At 41.8% G+C, this 19985-nt stretch overlaps 1 protein-coding gene across 6 annotated transcripts in view; it reads right to left on the reverse strand.

The window, feature by feature from the left end:
- Positions 1-19985, reverse strand: part of NUP188 (nucleoporin 188) — a 48904-nt gene that overhangs the window by 13755 nt on the left and 15164 nt on the right. For 5 of the 6 annotated variants that reach the window (XM_036416217.2, XM_045573608.1, XM_045573607.1 and 2 more), the window contains exons 11-30: positions 19777-19977; positions 18337-18426; positions 14606-14671; positions 13402-13521; positions 12721-12847; positions 10926-11078; positions 10223-10349; positions 9928-10015; positions 9766-9842; positions 8905-9019; positions 7023-7143; positions 6836-6899; positions 5787-5915; positions 5058-5197; positions 3672-3778; positions 2284-2490; positions 1995-2164; positions 1006-1075; positions 624-691; positions 4-199 (exon numbers count right to left, since the gene is read on the reverse strand). In XM_036416217.2, the coding sequence (XP_036272110.1) occupies positions 4-199; positions 624-691; positions 1006-1075; positions 1995-2164; positions 2284-2490; positions 3672-3778; positions 5058-5197; positions 5787-5915; positions 6836-6899; positions 7023-7143; positions 8905-9019; positions 9766-9842; positions 9928-10015; positions 10223-10349; positions 10926-11078; positions 12721-12847; positions 13402-13521; positions 14606-14671; positions 18337-18426; positions 19777-19977 (2436 nt within the window). The remainder of the gene's footprint in view (positions 1-3; positions 200-623; positions 692-1005; positions 1076-1994; positions 2165-2283; positions 2491-3671; positions 3779-5057; positions 5198-5786; positions 5916-6835; positions 6900-7022; positions 7144-8904; positions 9020-9765; positions 9843-9927; positions 10016-10222; positions 10350-10925; positions 11079-12720; positions 12848-13401; positions 13522-14605; positions 14672-18336; positions 18427-19776; positions 19978-19985) is intronic. The other variant, XM_036416218.2, reaches the window with a different exon arrangement.

The following is a 19985-nucleotide window of genomic DNA, read 5'->3' on the forward strand; positions in this document are numbered from 1 at the left end:
TACGTGACTGGTGGCAATGATGAGCAGCATCCTCCAGGCGGAGACCAGCATCTGATACTCGACCAAGGCGCTGCAGCTGCTGCCCTCCGTGTCGGCCGTGTGAACCGCCAAGGACTTGACATACGCTGACCAGTAGGCAAAGCGTTTCTCACTGGAAAATTTCTTGAGTGTATCTTTTAATGACTGGTCTAATGAGCCCCTAGAGTGTCAAGAAAACACAAAACCTACCATTAGGTTTTAGAAAGGAGATGGGAATGTGATGGGCACAGTCCCTTGATGAGGCAGAGAAAGCAACCTCACATGGCCTAAGGCAGACGGCTCCGGATCCCTCCAATGTGTGGGGCTCCTGCTTCTTGCTTAACAAAATGGGTTAGGCTGAGGCCTTTTCCAGGATTCCTCCTCCATAAAATCCCGAGCTCATGGAGTCTGCTTCACAAGAACTCTTTCTGACAATCATAAATGCCATCAATGGACTGGCCAGGGGCACAGCTCAGTAGCCCTCTGTAAATGGCCCCAAACCAGTTCTCTCCTGACTTGGCTCATACTGCCATGCACCCAGGGGTAGGGCACGGTGATCCCCCTCCCAAACCTTTCATTAAACTCTCACAGGGGAAAGGACTCACTTAACTACATAGTAGATCTCCAAGCATATTATCTTCATGATGAGGGCGCAGGTTTCCAGGATGCTGGGCTGTGGAGGGGAAGAGCAGACACCAATCACAAGGCGACCGATCCTCTCCCCTGGTGTCCCTACTGCATGTCAATGGGCATCTGACTTGCAAGAGCAGAAGCCTCCGGCCCAGTGTCTCCAAGTAAGTGGAGAAGACCTCGAGCAGGGCAGGCCACTTTCCTTCCCAAAGCAAGACATCAAAGGAGAGGAAGCAAGCACTTCTCTGAGAAAGAAGTTTCTCGTGAAGAAAGCACGCATCCCTTTGTACAGCTCAATCCACAGCCCAGCCTTTCCTCCCAGGATCTCAGTCACTGCCCACCTTCCCCACAGCTTACCTCAGATGTTTCTGAGGGAGGAGAAAGGGTTCCAAACAGTGGTCTTGTTAAATTCTCCCAAAACTTGGGTCTAAAAAGAAAACACGTCATAAATCACTCTCTCTCACGGAGACCTTTCCCCGTTCCCCACCTCCCTTTAGAGGTTACTTCCTGTTTTTCCAGCCCCAATTCTGTGTCTCAAAGGTCACTTGCTCCTACCAAATGTAAAGGGCTCCACAGATAAAGTATGATTTTATGAAGGTTTTCCTCTTCAGAAACACAACCGTACATTACAGAGTTGACCACTGAGAATTCTCAGGGTTCACTCCAGTGTCCATTTCTGACAGCCCCCAAAGAAGAGAGCGAGGGCAAGCAGGATAGACTCCCATGTTTAGCCATTTTAAAGTTCCTTTCTTTTGTGCAAACAGGGTCCGACATAAGATGTGTCATTCAGTTCACTGCTCAAGCAAGCCACACTTATCTGAATCTGCTGTTTCTCAAGAACAATGGGGTTGGGGGTTGGCAGAAGACAGGAATTCTAAAGTTAACACATGAGCAAACATGACGTGTGCTGGTGGCAGCATTAAAAAGAGTAGCTAAGCTGAAACCGGTTTGGCTCAGTGGATAGAGTGTTGGCCTGCGGACTCAAAGGTCCCAGGTTTGATTCCGGTCAAGGGCATGTACCTTGGTTGCGGGCACATCCCCAGTGGGGGATGTGCAGGAGGCAGCTGATCGAGTTTTCTCTCATTGATGTTTCTAACACTCTCTCCCTCTCTCTTCCTCTCTGTAAAAAAAATCAATAAAAATATTTTAAAAATTAAAAAAAAGGAGTTTCCAAGTTTAAATATATATATAAAAATAAATAAAAAGAGTAGCTAAGAGTGACACTCCCATTCAGAGACCCAGGCGCTGATATGCTCAAAGATCCTTCACAAGAAATTGCTAAGATAGACGCTATTATTACCCCACCTCACAGACAAGGCCAAGAGCTCTGGAAGAATCAGACCTACTTGGTCCTGAGAACCAGCATGGCACTGTCCCGCCGGTCCTGCCACAGGGCATGCAGAAAGGCGATGGCTGCCCGGTGCAGCAGGGGCGGGCACCAGTAGCGATCCTGCTGCTGGGAGTCAATCAGCTCCAGGACCGCATGGAGACAGCTCCACACCCCAAGGCTGAACTCCTGCAAGAGGGGCAGGTGAGAGTTCAGGGCCACAGCCACTACCAGTCACTGCACACACAGAGCCCAGCACCCACCTCCCAGGGAGCTGTCCCCCTGCTTCGCCCCAGGTGCAGGCTCACCTTGGAGCCATCACTGCCATCCTTCACCTCTAGATTCAGAAACAGTTCAATGAGGCCTGGCTGAGTCTCTACTGCAACCGTGAGGAATTCCAGGATCATGACTTTGATGCGCATGTCCTCAATCTTGCTCCTCAATCGGGTCAGGAAAGCGTCACGAATGGCAGCCGCATCATTGCCCAAGCAGGCATATACTGACATCGGGGCCACCTGGTGGAGACCGGACACACAGGCTCAGAGCTCTACTTCCAGAAAACCAACAGGCGCCTGCAGAAGGGTGCCGAGAATGTCCAGGCATATATAGCTCTGCGTTAAAAGGGACATCACGCCAAACTACAGCACAAGGTGCCCGTCAAGTCACAGGAAAAACCGTAATCAACATATAAAGACACACAACCTCTCCCATGATTAAATGAATGCAAAGTAAAAAGTGAGATAATATTATTTGCCCACTAGCAAGGATTATAAAAAAAAAAACATGAAAGCATATGGCAAAGATACAAGACTTTGTGTTAGGAGTATAAACTGTTACAATCCTTTTTGGATGACTATTTAGAAATGACTAAAAAAAATTTAAATATTCACTGATATCTAAGTTTTAGAAACTGTAAAAAAAAAAGTTTACAGAGTTCTACAGGTAATGTTTACTGTAGCACTGTTTATAGCAGTGAATGACAGAAACTAGCCCAAATGAATTAGGATGCATCCACTCTATAGCATACCAGGCAAGCATTAGGGAGAATGAAGTAGCTTCAAATGTGCCTGCATGGAAGACTGCAAGACACGGTGTTAAGTGAAGAAAACTAGTTACATAACAGGATGTGTAGGGGAACTCCACTTCTGAAAAGAGCAAAAGCACACACCCCACACACCCTTTACTACACAAGCACAGACAACTCTGGGGCAGTGCATACCAGGCTGCTCACAGGGGATCTGGAACGAGGGGATTTAAATAAATATTTAAAAATAAGTATATAAGACTGTTGTAATAAAACAAAAATACCCTCACAAAACACAATTTGGCCGAGACCGGTTTGGCTCAATGGATAGAGCGTCGGCTTGGGGACTGAAGAGACCCAGGTTCGATTCCGGTCAAGGGCATGTACCTTGGTTGCGGGCATATCCCCAGTAGGGGGTGTGCAAGAGGCAGCTGGTCGATGACTCTCTCATCGATGTTTCTAATTCTCTATCGCTCTCCCTTCCTCTCTGTACAAAATCAATAAAATATATTTAAAAACAAAAACAAAAAAAATCCACTATTTGTGTGTGTATGGCTACTTCACTTTAAGTCAGAGAAGCCCAAGTTAGCTGCTTCTCTTGGAAGAAGGCAAAAGTGGTCACAAACACGACGTCAGTTTTCCGGGGCTTTGGCTGGTCAAGTGGGATCCTACCGTGGCCAGACGTTTCAGCAGCTGGATGGCCAGACGTGGCAGAGCTGGGTCGTGTTTGTGGTAGATGTATTTGGCAAGAACAGCAATGAGATTGTTCCCATGGGCACCTGAAGAAGCACAGGAAATATTTTAAACACCAACTGTGCCTGATTCAAGCTTTTAAGAGAGGGTGCTATTCATAAGGCTCATTCATATGTGAGGGAATGTACTCTCATGTACCTGGAGGGCCAGAGCTAATACAGGGGCCCTATCATTCTCTCTCTCTCTTTTTTAGTACCGTGTTTCCCCGAAAATAAGACATCCTCCGAAAATAAGACCTACTACAGGTTTCCTTCTGAGTGAAATATAAGGCATCCCCCCGAAAATAAGGCCCCCCTAGGCTAAACATGTGAGATTTGGTCCATGGATTCTGAAAGAAATGGAGTCACAAGAAATTCACCAGGAAATTCAGGAATTGGATTGTTATGATGACATTCCAGAAGATGATGACATGATTGTCATTGAATAAATGAGTAAATTCTTGATACTGTAGGATTCATAGTTTGTCTGGTTTGTGTTGACAACTACCGTACTACCGTACAGTATACAGTTAATAAATTTCCTTTATTTTCATTTAACAATAAATGTGTACCATATTCTTCTTCATGGAAAAATAAGATATCCCCTGAAGATAAGACCTAGCGCATCTTTGGGAGCAAAAATTAATATAAGACACTGTCTTATTTCAGGGAAACAGGGTAACTAAGGCAGGATTTGGGGACAAACAGCTCAATGCAATTTATTAAGAGTAAGAAGAAATACATGTTCAAAAAAATAGGTAGTTTTTTTTTTTTTTTTTTTTTTATCAAATAGGCTAGAAAAAGACATCGCACTGAAGCACTGCCCTGACATGCAAAAATATTAATGCCAATATGATACAGGTAGGTCTGAGACATTATCCTAATACCTACTTGAAAATGAGCAAACTGGGTCCCAAAGAATTAAATGTGTATTTAAAGTCAAAGAGTAATAACAGTCAATATTTGAACAGGAATTTCTATGTCTTTCATTATAATCTTATAAGGCAGACACTACTATTATCCCTCTTCTATTGACAAGAAACCTAAGGCAGAGATGTTTAATAATGTGCCCAAGGTCACACAGTAGTTTGGAGCCACAATCTGAACCAAGGCAGCCTGACTGAACATGCGTTCTAATTATTCTGCCATCAGGATGAGGGAGAAATGAAATATGATCCAGTCCTCTTATTTCTAAGTCCAGGATGGGAGCTGGTGATCATCCCCAAATTTCAAGAAAATTAGAAAATACTGTTGAGCCCTAAAAACACAGCCTAAAAAGTATGTACTTATGGGCAGAAACATGGCTGATTGGAAGAGAAATACATACCATGTTGTGTGAGAGCCTGTTCCAGAGGGGACACCACATTAGAAGGAGGTTTCAGCCGAATAACATTGTTGGTGACGGAGAATGCCAGTTTCACGGTCTTGATCAGCAGCTGGCCCTGCCCCTGGCCCTCTGCCCCATCACTAGGGTGCCAAATGGAAACCAAAGTTGATTCAGGCAACATGACTTCATTCACAACATATGTGTTCTCATGAATTAGATTCCAACCATACCAACCATAATCCCTAGAGTTCAAATAGCTTCTGCTAGAGGCCCTGGGCCAAACTAGGAGACAGGAGGGGCAATCAATTCCCTCTGCTACGTGCCAGTCTGTACTGCACCACTAGGTTATAACCAGGCCATGTCCTAGGAGAAATAAGGTTATCTTCAAAAAGCTACTACACGCCCTAACGGGTTTGGCTCAGTGAACAGAGTGTCAGCTTGTGGACTGAAGGGTCCAGGGTTTGATTCTGATCAATGGCACATGCCTGGGTTTCGGGCTCGATCCCCAGCCAGGGGTGTGCAGGAGACAGGCAATCAATAATTCTCTCTCATCATTGATGTTTTTGTTTCTCTCTCCTTCTCCCTTCCTCTCTGAAATCAGTAAAAGAATATATTAAATAAATAAATAAATAATTAATTAAAAAGCTACTGTGCTCTAACTTAAACTGGAGTTCTTAGAACATGCAGGCACAAAAAGGTAAATGGAGGAAGGTGGAGAGGGAGCCTTACCTGCGGGGCTGAGCAGCCATAACCATGTCGATGGTGTCCACGCCAATGCCCATGATATTGACAACTGTCTGTCCTGCTTCTGTATAGGCCAGGCTACAGATGCAGAGGGACTGCAGGCTGGGGGTGTGGCTGAAAGACAGACACATTCTGAGTTATCAGGGAGCCACCACATTTATTACTGGAAGAAAAAGCAATTGTCCAAACTAAACAACTGGACATCAGTGATACAGATCAGCTCTTGGCCAGACGAAGGCACTCTGATCACTTTCTCTAAAGAGACTTGATTTTAAAGATCACCCCGAGAATCAATCTAAATATCCATCAATTACTGGGTATGTTTCCTGAAATGAATAATGATTAACCCTTTGCACTCCGAACCATTCTGGACATTGGCTACCAGCTACTCGACGCTAACGGCGGAAACGTGCGTTGAATTAACTCAATTCCCCATAATCACTAATAAACTGCAATGTCCCCTGAGAGGGGACATCTGAGTGATATGCTAGAATTCCGATGTCCCCTGAGAGGGGACAGCGGAGTGCAAAGGGTTAACTCACACACTGGAAAGTGTAGTGGCATGGAAATAGTCCCAGACCAGTTAGTATAAGCAGAGGAAGAAACCTAGAAGAACACACACTAGGAGGTGAATAGTCATCTCTGGAAAACAGGTTTGCGAAGGGCATTTTGCACTGAATATTTTCCAATGAATGTGCATAATAACTTCTGGAAAGATGATAAAAAGTGAGATGAGCAATGCGGGAAAAATGGGGCATATGTAATACTTTCAACAATAAATATTTAAAAAGAAAAAAAGTGATATAAGTGTGTATATAACAATATCATTAGGAACAATCTTGTTCACCATTCATTTGTTCTTTTCTCTCAACAGGAAGAGTGAACAGTCTACTGAAAAACAAATCAGAACCTCAAGAGCTGGTTCTGGGCTCAACCTGTGGAAGGCTGAGACGGCTCTGCACAGCAGAAGCCCATGCTTCCCTGGTGACTGGCCACATCCAAGACCACCAAGCTCTAGCAATCACCCCTCATACCTGCTGTGGTCTGTCTCATGGCACAGGTTCAGTATCGCATGAATCAGCTCCAGGATCAGGCAACCTAGACTCCGAAAAGACATAGGAAAGATGTGGCCTATGTGATGACCCTTGTCCCCCCAAAGAGAGAGAAAGATCTCCAGGGAGCCAGAAACTCCTCAGACCTTCCTGCCCACACTTTCCTTACCAATCTGCTCTCTCACACCGTGCGAGTTGTAGCGCCACTTGTGGTAGCTGGGAAGCATCTCCTTCAGCACAAACATGATGCAGGGCACCAGTCCTTGGCTCTGGGTACTGCCCAGCTGTCCCTACAAGAATCCGTAGTCAGAGGGCTTATGCTATTTAAGGAAAATAATTAAAGGAGATTTAATTTCAAAACCATAGGTTCAAAGGAAATCTGGGTAACCTGAGTCATTAGTAGGGGGGAAAAATCAGAACACTCTAGCGCAATGAGTCCAAGCTGTAGAATTCTCTAGAATAGAGAAAAGGACTAAAAAGACAAAGTGACACTGTCACAAAAGGCACCTGCATGTAGGAGAGCAATAAAGGCTAAATCTGGTCAGAGAGGAGGAACTTAAACATAAAGGCTATGGGACTGTCAATACGGAGAATGTGCATTTCATTGTGGTTGTCACCAGCCATCCTCAACCTCTCTCTCACTCCATCACTGGAATACCAGAGAGGAGACCTGATACTCAATATTCTGTGTCCTAATATCACTTAACATTAGCTACCTTATTATTAAAATGGGGGATTGGGGGACGTTTTTAATATTTTCAATAAAGATTAAAAACATATAAATAAAAAATGAATGAAATTGGGATTCTTTATATATAAACATCTATATTTACATCCCTATCTTTATCAATAAAGGACTGTTGCTATCTTAAGCATTCATTGGTTGATTCCTACAGGCAGGAAATGTGCCAAGTGCTTTTCATATATGTCCCTCTCAACAACTCCATGAGGTGGAGATCACTGATCATTCCTATTTCACAGAAATTGAGATATTTTATACTTGCTCCAGGTTATGCAGCCAGTAAGTGGTCAACCTAACATGTAAACCTAACTCTCTCTGACTCCAAAACCCATGCTACACCAGTATTTTTCAAACTGAGTTGTCATCCATATTGCAGTGTTTCAACCTTTTTCAGTTCATGGCACACACAAATTACTAAAATTCTGCAGCACATCAAAAAATAATTTTTTGCCATTCTGGCAAAAAACAAAATGGGAAAAAAGGAACATGAAAACACTATAGTGCAATGAGTCTAATATAATTTTGATTGATTCATACTGGATGAATTCATGCTAGCTACTATTGTGCTGGCTATTTGTCATAAACTTGACAATCAAAGGGAAAAGAGGGTGTGTGGAAAGCTTGGCTTCCTCTATTGCTGGGGAAACCCAAGCCTCTCAACAGCTGCCGCCATCTTTGTTGGGGTTAATTTGCATGCTTGCTCTGATTGGCTGGTGGTGTGGCTGGTGGGTGAAGCAGAGTAATGGTTAATTTGCATGTTACTCTTTTATTAGGTAGTGTGTGTGTGTGTGTGTGTGTGTGTATGGCCAGATTATTATGATCTCTGAACGCAAAATAATCTTGTCACTTGTGTGTGTGTGTGTGTGTGTAGGCGTGGTGCATGAATTCATGCATGGGTGGGGTCCAGCCAGCTTGGCCAAGGGGAAGGTCGAACTCCTGGTAGAGGGGACAATTTGCATATTAGCCTTTTGTTATATAGGATATACACTGAGTGGTCAGATTATTATGTGTTCAGAGATCATAATAACCTGGCCACTCCATGTATATACACATGGATTTACTGGAACGTGATATAAAATATACGTAGTACCTTGGGCTACAGTCAAAATAGCTTACACTCACTTATTTCACCAAACTGCCCTGAGGAATAAATAATTCAGATAAAGCACCTTCTACAGAATCTGCACACAGTAAATACTCAGTATACATAAAGTACTATCACTATAACTTCAAGCCAACTGTTTTGCCTGCAGAAAAGTAGCAGGGCCAGGGAAATTATTCCAGATGATTCTATCTGACCAGATTTTACCTTGACAAGAGTGGTGATCAACCGGAGAAAGGCAATAGTAACCCCATACTCGCCCTGGGGCTGTTCACTATTCATCAAGAGGTTTCCGTACCCTCCAGCACTCATCCCCTCCGCACTGGCGAAAGACAGAGAGGCAGAGGGAAATCACGATGGGGAGATTTCAAGATTGCAAGACACTGTAATCACAAAACATTATTATTGTTATATAGCTCGTGCATAAAATAGGAAAGCTCCGCAAAGGAATTAATCAAGTTTAGGCAATTTTATACCCAGGATAAACATTCAGAGCTTATTTTATTGGTATACAACCTTAAGAGGTTTAAAATGAAAAATCAAATAAACACCAGGAAAACATGATCGTCTTGTAAGCAAGAGAGAGCAAGGAGAGAATGTTCGAGTAGTAAGATGGGTCTGTGCGTTAATAACTCGTCTATAGGAGAGCTGGAATATCCACAAAACAAGGAAAAGTACAGAATGACTTTGGCTTAAGAAAGGGAAGCCAAGTCTCTGGATCCAGATACCCCTGGATTCTCTAGGTTGTAAAGTTAATTCCCATAAACGAAGGTGGCTGCTGCTGAATGAGAAATCAATCTCTCTCTCTCTCTCTCTCTCTCTCTCTCTCGCTTAAAGACTGTAGGACCGTCAGTGCTGCCTCAGAGAAGAGGAGCCTCTGAGCCCCAAGTCTTACTGTCTCCGATGCCTTGTCCTTATTCATCCCTCCTGTTTCCAGAGGGCTGAATAGGCAAGGAGCAAAGCAAACAGGCACCGAGAAGCTTCTTTAAAACTAAGGAAGCTAGCCTGGACCTGGCATGTCATGGTGCTCCCAGGGAATACACTCTGCCCACCCCCGACCTGGCTCACCTAATCATCTGACTCATGTTGGAGACCTGGTGGGCCATGAATGGTAAAAAGCCTGTGTGACGAAGGTCAGTCCAGACCTGAAAAGGAAAAGAAGAGCCAATGACCCTGTGTTCTCAGGTACCAAGTGCAACACTTTGGGACTGCTCTGAAGACGTGGTATACCTTTGCTGGGTTCCGGGCAGCCAAAACAGTCAAACAATTGACACAAGAAGCAATGACATCCACAGGGGGCGAGATCACTGTGGTTAGCCTGGTTGGGGAACAGTACACTATACTCAGTAAAATGAGTCACACACCCTGCTCCATCACAAATGTTTTCCAGTTCTCTCTTCCCAAGGCCCTCCTCTCAGCAAGGATGCTGAAAGAGAACAGCACTCGGCTGGGAACAGTTATCACACCAGAGCTTCTCAGACAAACGTGTGTGGACTTGAACCCCAGGGGTGTGAGCAGCACTCACCGCTGCAGCAGCATGTAGATGCGGGAGGTGATGGGCAGGAGACAGTCTGCTATGGACAGGTCTGTACTGATGACCTTATGGACCAGATCAATGATAGGTCTGACCCGCTGGCAGTGCTGAATCACATCTGAGGAGAAAAGAAGCCTGTGACCTTATGAAAACAATTCCTTTAAGATCACTGAACAATCGCTGAGACCCAGATAAACAAATTACACTAAGCATAACCTGGGTGACTCTGAATTGTGTTTTGAAATTCCCTGCCTATCCTCTAAATCAGGGGTCTTCAAACTTCTCTCATTATGAGAATCACCTGGTGGAGTTGTTAAAACACAGATTCCCAGATCCCAACTATAAGAAGTGCTATCAGGAATCTGTGTTTTAACACCTCCACCAGGTGATTCTCATAATGAGAGAAGTTTGAAGACCCCTGCTCTAAATCCTCTAGGCATGTCCGTTTTTCTTCCCTATAGGATAGGGGTGTCGAACTCAATCAGAGAAGGGGCCAAAATCTAAAATCCAGCCTAAATCGCGGGCCGAATGGTTTACTGAACAGTCATAAACTGTCATTGTGATGGAAATGCAGCGGAGTGCAGTGATGACAGCGCGGTGCGGGCCACATTGCAAGGCCTGGCGGGACGGATTTGGCCCGCGGGCCTTGTGTTTGACACATGTGCTATAGGATGTCTCCCAAAGCTGCCCTCACCTGCAGTGGAAACCACATGAAGCAGCATTTCAATCTCACAGGTGAAGAGGGTCCAGCTGCTATAGGAGTATTCCCAGCGCACCAGGTAAGCCCTATCGTCCAGCATCACTTGGCCCACGGTGCCTTGAGGTATGCGAAGGTTGGTCTGACCCCCTAGGGAAGGAAGAAAAATTAGTCTAGTATCTGAGGACACAACAGGAAAGGGTACCTTCTATACAAGACACCAATATTTACACACACAGGCTCTCTTCCTAGTAGCTAACATTGCTACACATCTTTCCGTTAATAAGAAAAAAGCCTCTTTTCATTTGGGGAAGCGAGTCTTTGCATGCGCCTACACAGCTGAGTGCACAGAACGGTGTCACACTCACATGGCTGCGGGAAGACCACCTTATGGGACCGTAGGTCACTGGCTAAGCTGGTGGTGGTGCCAGGATTAGAAGAGCAAGGCTGTTCCTTCTATATTTTGCTCCTTTGAGCACCTGAAATACACATAAGCTTACAAGTTTTAGCTGGTCACTCTTAAGCACTGCCTGTAGAAAAATACCTTTTCTTACTATGTATTCAAAACTTGTAAATTATTTTTAAAATATATTTTATTGATTTTTATAGAAAGGAAGGGAGAGGGATAGAGAGTTAGAAACATCGATGAGAGAGAAACATCCATCAGCTGCCTCCTGCACACCCCCCACTGGGAATGTGCCCACAACCAAGGAACATGCCCTTGACCGGAATCAAATCTGGGACCTTTCAGTTCACAGGCCAACGCGCTTTCCACTGAGCCAAACCCGTTAGGGCTAAATTATTTTTTAAATTGTGATAAAATATATATATATGAAATAAAATATACAATTTTAAGCACTGAAGTGTACAATGCAGTGGCAGTAAGTACATTCACATTGGTGTGCAACCATTGCCACCATTCATCTCCAGAACTTTTTTTCATCTTGCAAAACTGAAACTCTGTCCCCATTAACTAATAATTCCCTATCCCTCCATCCCTCAACCCATCACCCACCATTCTATCTTCTGTCTGAATTTCACTACTCTAAGTATCTCATATGAGTTGAATCGTATATTTGCTCTTTTGTGACTGTCCTATTCAGTCTGCATGTCTTCTAGGCTCACCCATATTACAGCATGTGTCAGAATTACCTTCCTTTTTAAGGCTGAATAATATCCCAGTATGTGTGTGTACATACTCATATACACTTATGTATATACACAGATACACATTTTGTTTATCTATTTCATATGTTGGACTTAAATCTTTATTATGTATACCCTTTTATCCAACAATCCCAATGTATTCTATGTAATAAAACAAAAGCAACAGTTTATAAAGGTTTATGTACCAAATGCAACATTGTTTTTGGTGGCAAAAATGTGACACAACCTAAATGTCCTTTAGAAGAAGAAAAATAAAAAATTATAGAACATCAAAAATAATGATGTAGTTACTAAAAAAAGTCAGATTGATCTGTAATAATATCAGGTTGTAGAATGAATTTGTGAGTATACAGACACATGTAAGAGGACATGGTAAATTCTTAACATTAATTCCCTAATGGAGGAAGTTCTGGAGAGAAAGAAACTTTTTAAAATGTATCTCTGCATTTTTTTTACCTTGTTACAATAAATATCATTATTTTTTATGCATGCATTATTTTTTAATGCATGTTCCAGTCAAAGTGCATTTCTCTCTTCCCCCAAAAATTAGTAAATTAAAAAAAAAAAAAAAAAAGGAAAGTAAAGAAGAAAAAGAGATTACTAAACCAAGATCTTTTTATCTTACCAAGTGGGTAAAGGAGTTTGGGTGTTTGCCTCCGCCAGAGAGTTCCATCTTCATGGGAGATCACATCATGGGGCTTATGCTTATAAAGCTCATTGTAGAAAGACATTTTATCCAAGAAACTATATACCTGCCAACATGCAGGAAAAAAAATAAAAAACCAGCCACACATTTAGCTAGGGGACATGTACAGGTTGCACATCTGGCTTTCTGCTCTTTCAGCCAGACTGTATGTACAGACTCTCAAACATCTTACAAACCCACCACTAGAACTCTCCTGGAACTGCCTCTGCACTCCTTGCCAAATCTTCACCGTTCTTCAATCTTCAACTCAAGGTCTCCTCCCCCTCTCCCCCGACTCCAGATACTGCCTCACTTGAACAGTATGGTCTGTACTACTCAAATGACATTTACTATACATCACCTGGCTTTATTAGCTACTTATTTCTTATTCTGCTATCTTCTTCCAATTGATACTAAGGAACTTTATATGTTATCTTATTCCTACAGTACCTACACTAAGGTACTTAAGGAAAATATTTCTATAGAATTGAGGCACTATCTTAGGTATTTTCATTCAACTTCAGACTAATTCTTGCCATGGCAAAGGGATTTCGATGTGGAAAGCAGAAAGGATTCCTAAAAACCTCCCACTCTCGTTAGGCTTCTAACTGGACAACCTACCTTTTTGGCAGTAGACTTCCCTGACACGAGGGCCCGCAGCAATTGTAGGAGTGGGGAGAGGAGATGGGGAAACATTCCACAGACACTGTCCAGAATGATCCCAAGACCAGAGGTTGGCTCCTATGGTGAAAAAGAATAAATCACTGACCTTCTCATGATCTATACATTAACCCCTCTCTCTGGAAATTAAAAACTTCCATATTTCCACTGAAAAAGGCTATCAACAACTGATTCGGTTAGGACCTGAAAAGAGACTTCTACGGCCTCCAGCGACCTCTTCGGGCCATCTTCTCTAGAGAAAGATAACATTGTTCACCTTCGCATGACATGTTTCCACTAAAGTGAAAAACATCAGCTACATGTCAGCATTTAGCCACCATATACATGCAACAGAGCCTCAATCTAAATATTATTTCTCCTAGGAACATTGTAATTCGGTAAGACTAAAATGGCATATCAGGAAAAAAAGAACAAAATTTACAAGCAGACTAGTCAGGCCAAAAAATAAGTACAAATTTATTCATCAGCTGGACCTTGAAACTTGAGGCTGTTGCCAATGCTAAGACTAAGTACTGGTACCCAGCCTGTGTGGCTCAGAGGCTGAGGGTTGGATTTATAAACCAAGATCACAGTTTGAGACTTGATCAGGGCATATGCCCAGGTCCTAGGCTCAATCCCCAGTAAGGGATGTGCAGGCAATCGATGTTTTTCTCATATCCATGTTTCTCTCTCTCTCTGAAAATCAATAACATATCCTTAAAGAAAATAAAAAAAGAGTTACAGCAATGAGAGGATTTGAGATCTTGCTCCTTGGCATATCTTCAGTTTGATTCAAATAAACTCACAATTCTCCAAAAAAAAAAGTTACATCAATACTGGTGCCTGCGACTCCCAATGTGAAAAAAGACTTAGTAGGTAGGATAGATAACACACTGGTTAATAATGTAGACTACAGACTCCAGTCAGAGAGAACTTGATCCCGATCCTGGAAGTCTAACTGGTTGACCTTAGACAAGTCACCTCACATCCCTGAGCATCACCTTTCTTCATATGCAAAATGGAGATAATAATACTACTTCACAGGTTTTTATAAAGATTTAATAAGAAAAGGACATAAATGCTTAGTATAACACCTTTCACAAAGTGCTTAATAAACTCTTTTTGTTACAGAGTATCATAGCCTGACTCCCAATGGCATACTTACTGTTCCCCAGAATAGTTCTGGAAGAGAAGGGTCTGCCAAGACTTCACATGCTGTGTCAATTATATCCTGTTGGGAGAAGGGAAAGAAAATGGCTTATTTTCCCTAGGTGAACCAGTCTTTTTTTTTTTTTACGATATTCTATTGAAATAAAAATACCAATGAGCCTGACTGGCTTGGCTCAGTGGTTGAGCATCACCTATGAACCAGTTCGATTCCCATTGAGGGCACATACCCGGGTTGTGGGCTCGATCCTCAGTGGGAGACATGCAGGATGCAGCTGATCAATGGTTCTCTCTCATCATTGATGTTTCTGTCTCTCTCTCCCTCTCCCTTCCTCTCTGAAGTTAATAAAAACATATTTTAGCCCTAGCCAGTTTTGCTCAGTGGACAGATTGTCACCTGTGGACCAAAGGGTCCCAGGTTCAATTCCAGTTCAATCACGTACCTAGATTGCAGGCTCCTCCCTGGGCCATGGTCAGGGCATATGCAGGAGGCAACCAATCAATATATTTCTCTCACATCAATATTTCTGTCTTTCCCTCTCTCTTCCATTCTCTCTAAAATCAATGGAAAAATATCCTCAGGTTAGGATTTAAATACACATACACACACACACACTCATTTAGCATGTCAAAAAGAACAAAAGAGCCCTGGGTTTAAAAAGATTACGGCCCATCTAGGGTATATACTATTTATATCTGTTGTATGCTGTTAGGCAAATTCTCTGAACTTCAAATTCTTAATCTGTAAAATGGTGACAATATTCTCTGATTCATAGTATTGTTGTAAGGATTAAATGAGAATGTACAGGGAAGTGAACTGTGTATTTTCAAATGCCATGTAAATGTGAGCTAGAACTAGGATCGGCTAAACTCTTCTAGAGAACAAGAATAATGCCTTTAAATTTTGTTTGTTTGTTTATCCTCACCCAAGGATATTTTTCCCATTGATTTTTATTTTATTTTACTTATTTTATTTTTAAATATATATATTTTATATATATTTTATTTTAAAATATATATATTTTATTGATTTTTTAAAATATATATTTTATATATTTTTATTGATGAGAGAGAATCATCAATCAGCTGCCTCTTGCACACCGCCCACGGGGGATGTGCCCGCAACCAAGGTACATGCCCTTGACCGGAATCGCGCCTGGGACCTTTCAGTCCGCAGGCCAATGCTCTATCCACTGAGCCAAACTGGTTTCGGCTCCCAGTGATTTTTAGACAGAGTGAGTGGAAGGGATGAAGAGAGAGAGAGAAACCGATGTCAGAGACACATCACTTGGTCTCCTGCATACACCACAACCAGGACGAATATGAAGCCTGCTACCAACGTATATGCCCTTTACTGGAATCAAACCTAGGACCTTTTAGTCTGAGGGCCGATGCTCTAACCCTGAGCCAAACTGGCTAGGGCAGTAGTCGGCAAACTCATTAGTCAACAGAGCCAAATATTAACAGTGCAACGAATGAAATTTGAGAGCCGAATTTTTTAAACTTAAAACTTCTTCTAACGCCACTTCTTCAAAAGAGACTCACCCAGACCGTGGTATTTTGTGGAAGAGCCACACTCAAGGGGCCAAAGAGCCGCATCTGGCTAGAGAGCGGCAGTTTGCCAACCACGGGGCCAAAATATTGTTTTTTCTCAGCACCTAGCACAGGCTTGGCACACACTGGAATCTAATCAAGTCCTACAAAATTATTTTTTTTGCACTGACTGGGTAACTCAATTGGTTAGAGCATCATCTTGATATGCCAATGTTGTAGGTTCAATCTCTGGCCAGAGCACATATAAGAATCAACCAATGAATACATAAGTAAGTGGAATGACAAATCAATGTCTCTCTCCCTCCCTCTCTGTTCCTTCTCTTAAAAAAAAAAATCAAGATAAAATTTTTAAAAATCCAAGTACTTGGTCTCTTGCAATCCCAGTATGTTAATGCCAATCCTCCAAGAGTATAACAGAACCCAAATGTGACCAGAATTTTGGCAAAAGTTGCAAAACTTGTTCTAAGCTTCTAGAACTTTGGAAATTGATTCTTTCAATTAACATCAAATGTTTTTCTTTCTAATAATAAAACATTTTCAGCAAATTTATCAATTTCTTTAATTTTCATAACAGGTCCCAAATTATTAAAAATGAATACAATGATTTCTTCATAAAAAACTACTTCAAGACTCCTTGGAGAAATGGCAGATTCCAGGAGTGGGGCAGGAATCATATAAGATAATCCTGCAACAGTTGTCAGGTCAGAAAGCAACAGAGCTATTAAAATATGTGAAACAGAACCAGAAGCTAACCTAAAAAAGTTTTTACTGACCAAAGAACGGCCAATCTGAACATAAGAATATTAACTCCAATGGATTAAGTAAAACAAAACTAATGTGTTTATCACGAGTTCATGCTGATATGTAAAAAATTTAAAACCCTCACTGGCCACCTTTGGAGAGTCCTAGGGAAAAGGAAATATAGGAAAAGCAGAGTATCAAATAGTTAAAGAGAGAGAGAAAAAAAAATTTTTTTTAAACCAAGGTATAACTGCCGAAACCGGTTTGGCTCAATGGATAGAGTGTTGGTCTGCGGACTGAAAGGTCCCGGGTTCGATTCCGGTCAAGGGCACGTACCTTGGTTGCGGGGACATCTCAGTGGGGGGTGTGCAAGAGGCAGCTGGTCGATGTTTCTCTCTCATTGACGTTTCTAACTCTCTATCCCTCTCAATTCCTCTCTATGTCAAATCAATAAAAATATATTTAAAAAATAAAAAAATTAAAATATAACCTAAGGTATAACTGATATATATTACATTAGTTTCAGATATACATAATAATTCACTATTTCCACACATTGTGAAGCAAACTTTTTTATAGCAATGTTCTAACCACTAAACACAAGAGGAAAGGTAGAATTAGGGCCATTTGTAAATACCAGGGAATTAATGAGACTAGACAGTGTTGTGGCTTGTGGCTACCGTAGTGGACAGCACAATTACAGACTAAAAGAAATTTGACAGATTTATCAACTAATAATGTGTAGATCTTGTTTAGATTATTTTTCAAACAATCTTATGACAAATTTATGAGATTTATAAGATAATTAGAAATTTGATTCCTGATTTGATATGTACAGATATTGTTTTTAGATATAATAATAATTGTGAAAGTTTACTAAAATATTCATGAAATAAAATGACTGAAATTTGCTTTAAAATAATCAAGAAGGGTGTGGGCAAAAATGAATATATCAGCTGTGAAGCTGGTGACCGGATCAACAGGGTTCATTATACAATTTTTCCTACTTTAGTATAAGTTTGAAATGTTTCTTTTTAAGAAAATGCCACAAAAGAACAGTTATTAGCACCCACAGATGTTTAGGACAGATGCACTAGAGTAAAAAAAATGAGATTACAAAACAGTGTATACATGTGATTCCAGTTCTGGAGAAGAATTATTCTGCTTTTACATATATACGCAGAAAATATTTTGAAGGAAACCCAATAAAATGTTAATGGGTTATCATGTGTGATAGGATTACACTTTTTTCTTTTTATGGGCACCTTCTGATTTTTCTATCATTAATATATATCATGTGTATAACATGAGTGAAAACAAAGCAATACACCTGAGAGATATGGGTGTGTGTTTTATCAGCTCCAACGTGGTTTCTTGGGGATATGACTGCAAAGCTGGACAGTGCAGGCAGCCTCACAAAAGCCAGACACTGACCTGCTGATTGCCCAGTGTGTGTAGCTCCAGTGAGGTCAGCACGAAAGAAAGGAGTCCATAGACACACATGCATGCGGTGCTGGTGGTGCACTGTAATGGCAAAGGAGTCAGTGAATAATTCTGAGTAATACAACTCTTCCCCAGATTCAGCATAATCCTATCACATTAATATAGTCCCTGTGACACATGGGAAGGGAAACTGAGGCTTCATAATTTTCCTAATTTAGTCCCAAGATCAGGAAGACAAAGGAAGAGAAAGCAGGAATCAAAACTATTATAAGAGCCCGGCTGGTTGGCTCAGTGGTTGAACATTGACTGACCCATGAACCAAGAGGGAGCTAGTTCCATTCCTGGTCAGGGCATATGCCTGAATTTCGGGCTCAATCTCGTTGGGGTGTGCAGGAGGCAGCCAACTGATGGTTCTCTCATCGATGTGTCTCTCTATTCTTCTCCCTTCTTCTCTTTCTAAAATCAATAAAAAAACATATTTCTAGCCGGGACCGGTTTGGCTCAGTGGATAGAGTGTCAGCCTGCGGACTGAAAGGTCCAGGGTTCGATTCCGGTCAAGGACATGTACCTTGGTTGCGGGCGCATCCCCAGTAGGGGGTGTGCAAGAGGCAGCTGATAGATGATTCTCTCTCATCTATGTTTCTAACTCTCTATCCCTCTCTCTTCCTCTCTGTGAAAAATCAATAAAATATATTTTTTTTAAAAACAAAAAAAAAACAAACATATTTCTAAAAAATATTATAAGAAAAAAATCAAAAGAAAATCATTTTCAAAATGATCAAAGTTTCCATGGGGAAGAAAATCATATCGGCCTACAGAAAGGATAGTCTGTACGTGCTAATATGAACTCTGCAGCTGCCTGAACTGTCACCAAGATAAATCGAACAGTGCCAACAAGTGGGGCCCGTTGGTTGAGGTTTCATTTCAGCATATCAAAACAAGCTGACTAAACAGTATCATTCAAATTAAGCTCCAACACAAGACTCAAGAGAATTTCTAGTTCGTCCTGTTATAGCTGAATAAGTAACCTCCTCAAAAAGATTTCTCCTGTCAATATGGCCAAAGCTATCATCGAGGAGATAAACTATACTGGAAAAAGTCAGACATAATGGGTTCAAACTGCATCCGCCACTAAGTGGTAATTTTTATTCCTGAGGGCAAATTTTATCTCCCTGAATGTCCATTTCCTAATGCAAAAAACAAAAACCAAAACCAAAATGCTAATCCATACTGCAAAAAAGTGATACAAAGATGAAATAATGTACCAGAAAGTGATGAGCACAATGTCTATAAAAATCAGTTATAACATCATCATCATTAGCCACATCACTACTACAATTATTACTACTACTATTATCGTGATTCATTAATGGGCTTCCACCCTACTCTTTGCCCATTCTCAAGTTCAAACACCAATAGCCTGAGTCTCACATCATTTCCCCCACTGGACAGTGAGCGCAGTAGTCGGGTCAAGTACTGAAATACATTCAGTTGGATGGCTGTGCCACCTATTTTCCGGACAATACTGCTCGTCTCTTCTGGATTCAGGGTGTGGCGGAGGAGAGCCCAGGCCAAAAGCACTGGAGCATGATGTGAAATGTCCCCCAAGGTCAACATCAAACGGTCCATATCCTAATGAA

Source organism: Pipistrellus kuhlii, unplaced genomic scaffold (genome assembly GCF_014108245.1).
Source record: "Pipistrellus kuhlii isolate mPipKuh1 unplaced genomic scaffold, mPipKuh1.p scaffold_m20_p_53, whole genome shotgun sequence".
NCBI classification, from domain to species: Eukaryota; Metazoa; Chordata; class Mammalia; order Chiroptera; family Vespertilionidae; genus Pipistrellus; species Pipistrellus kuhlii.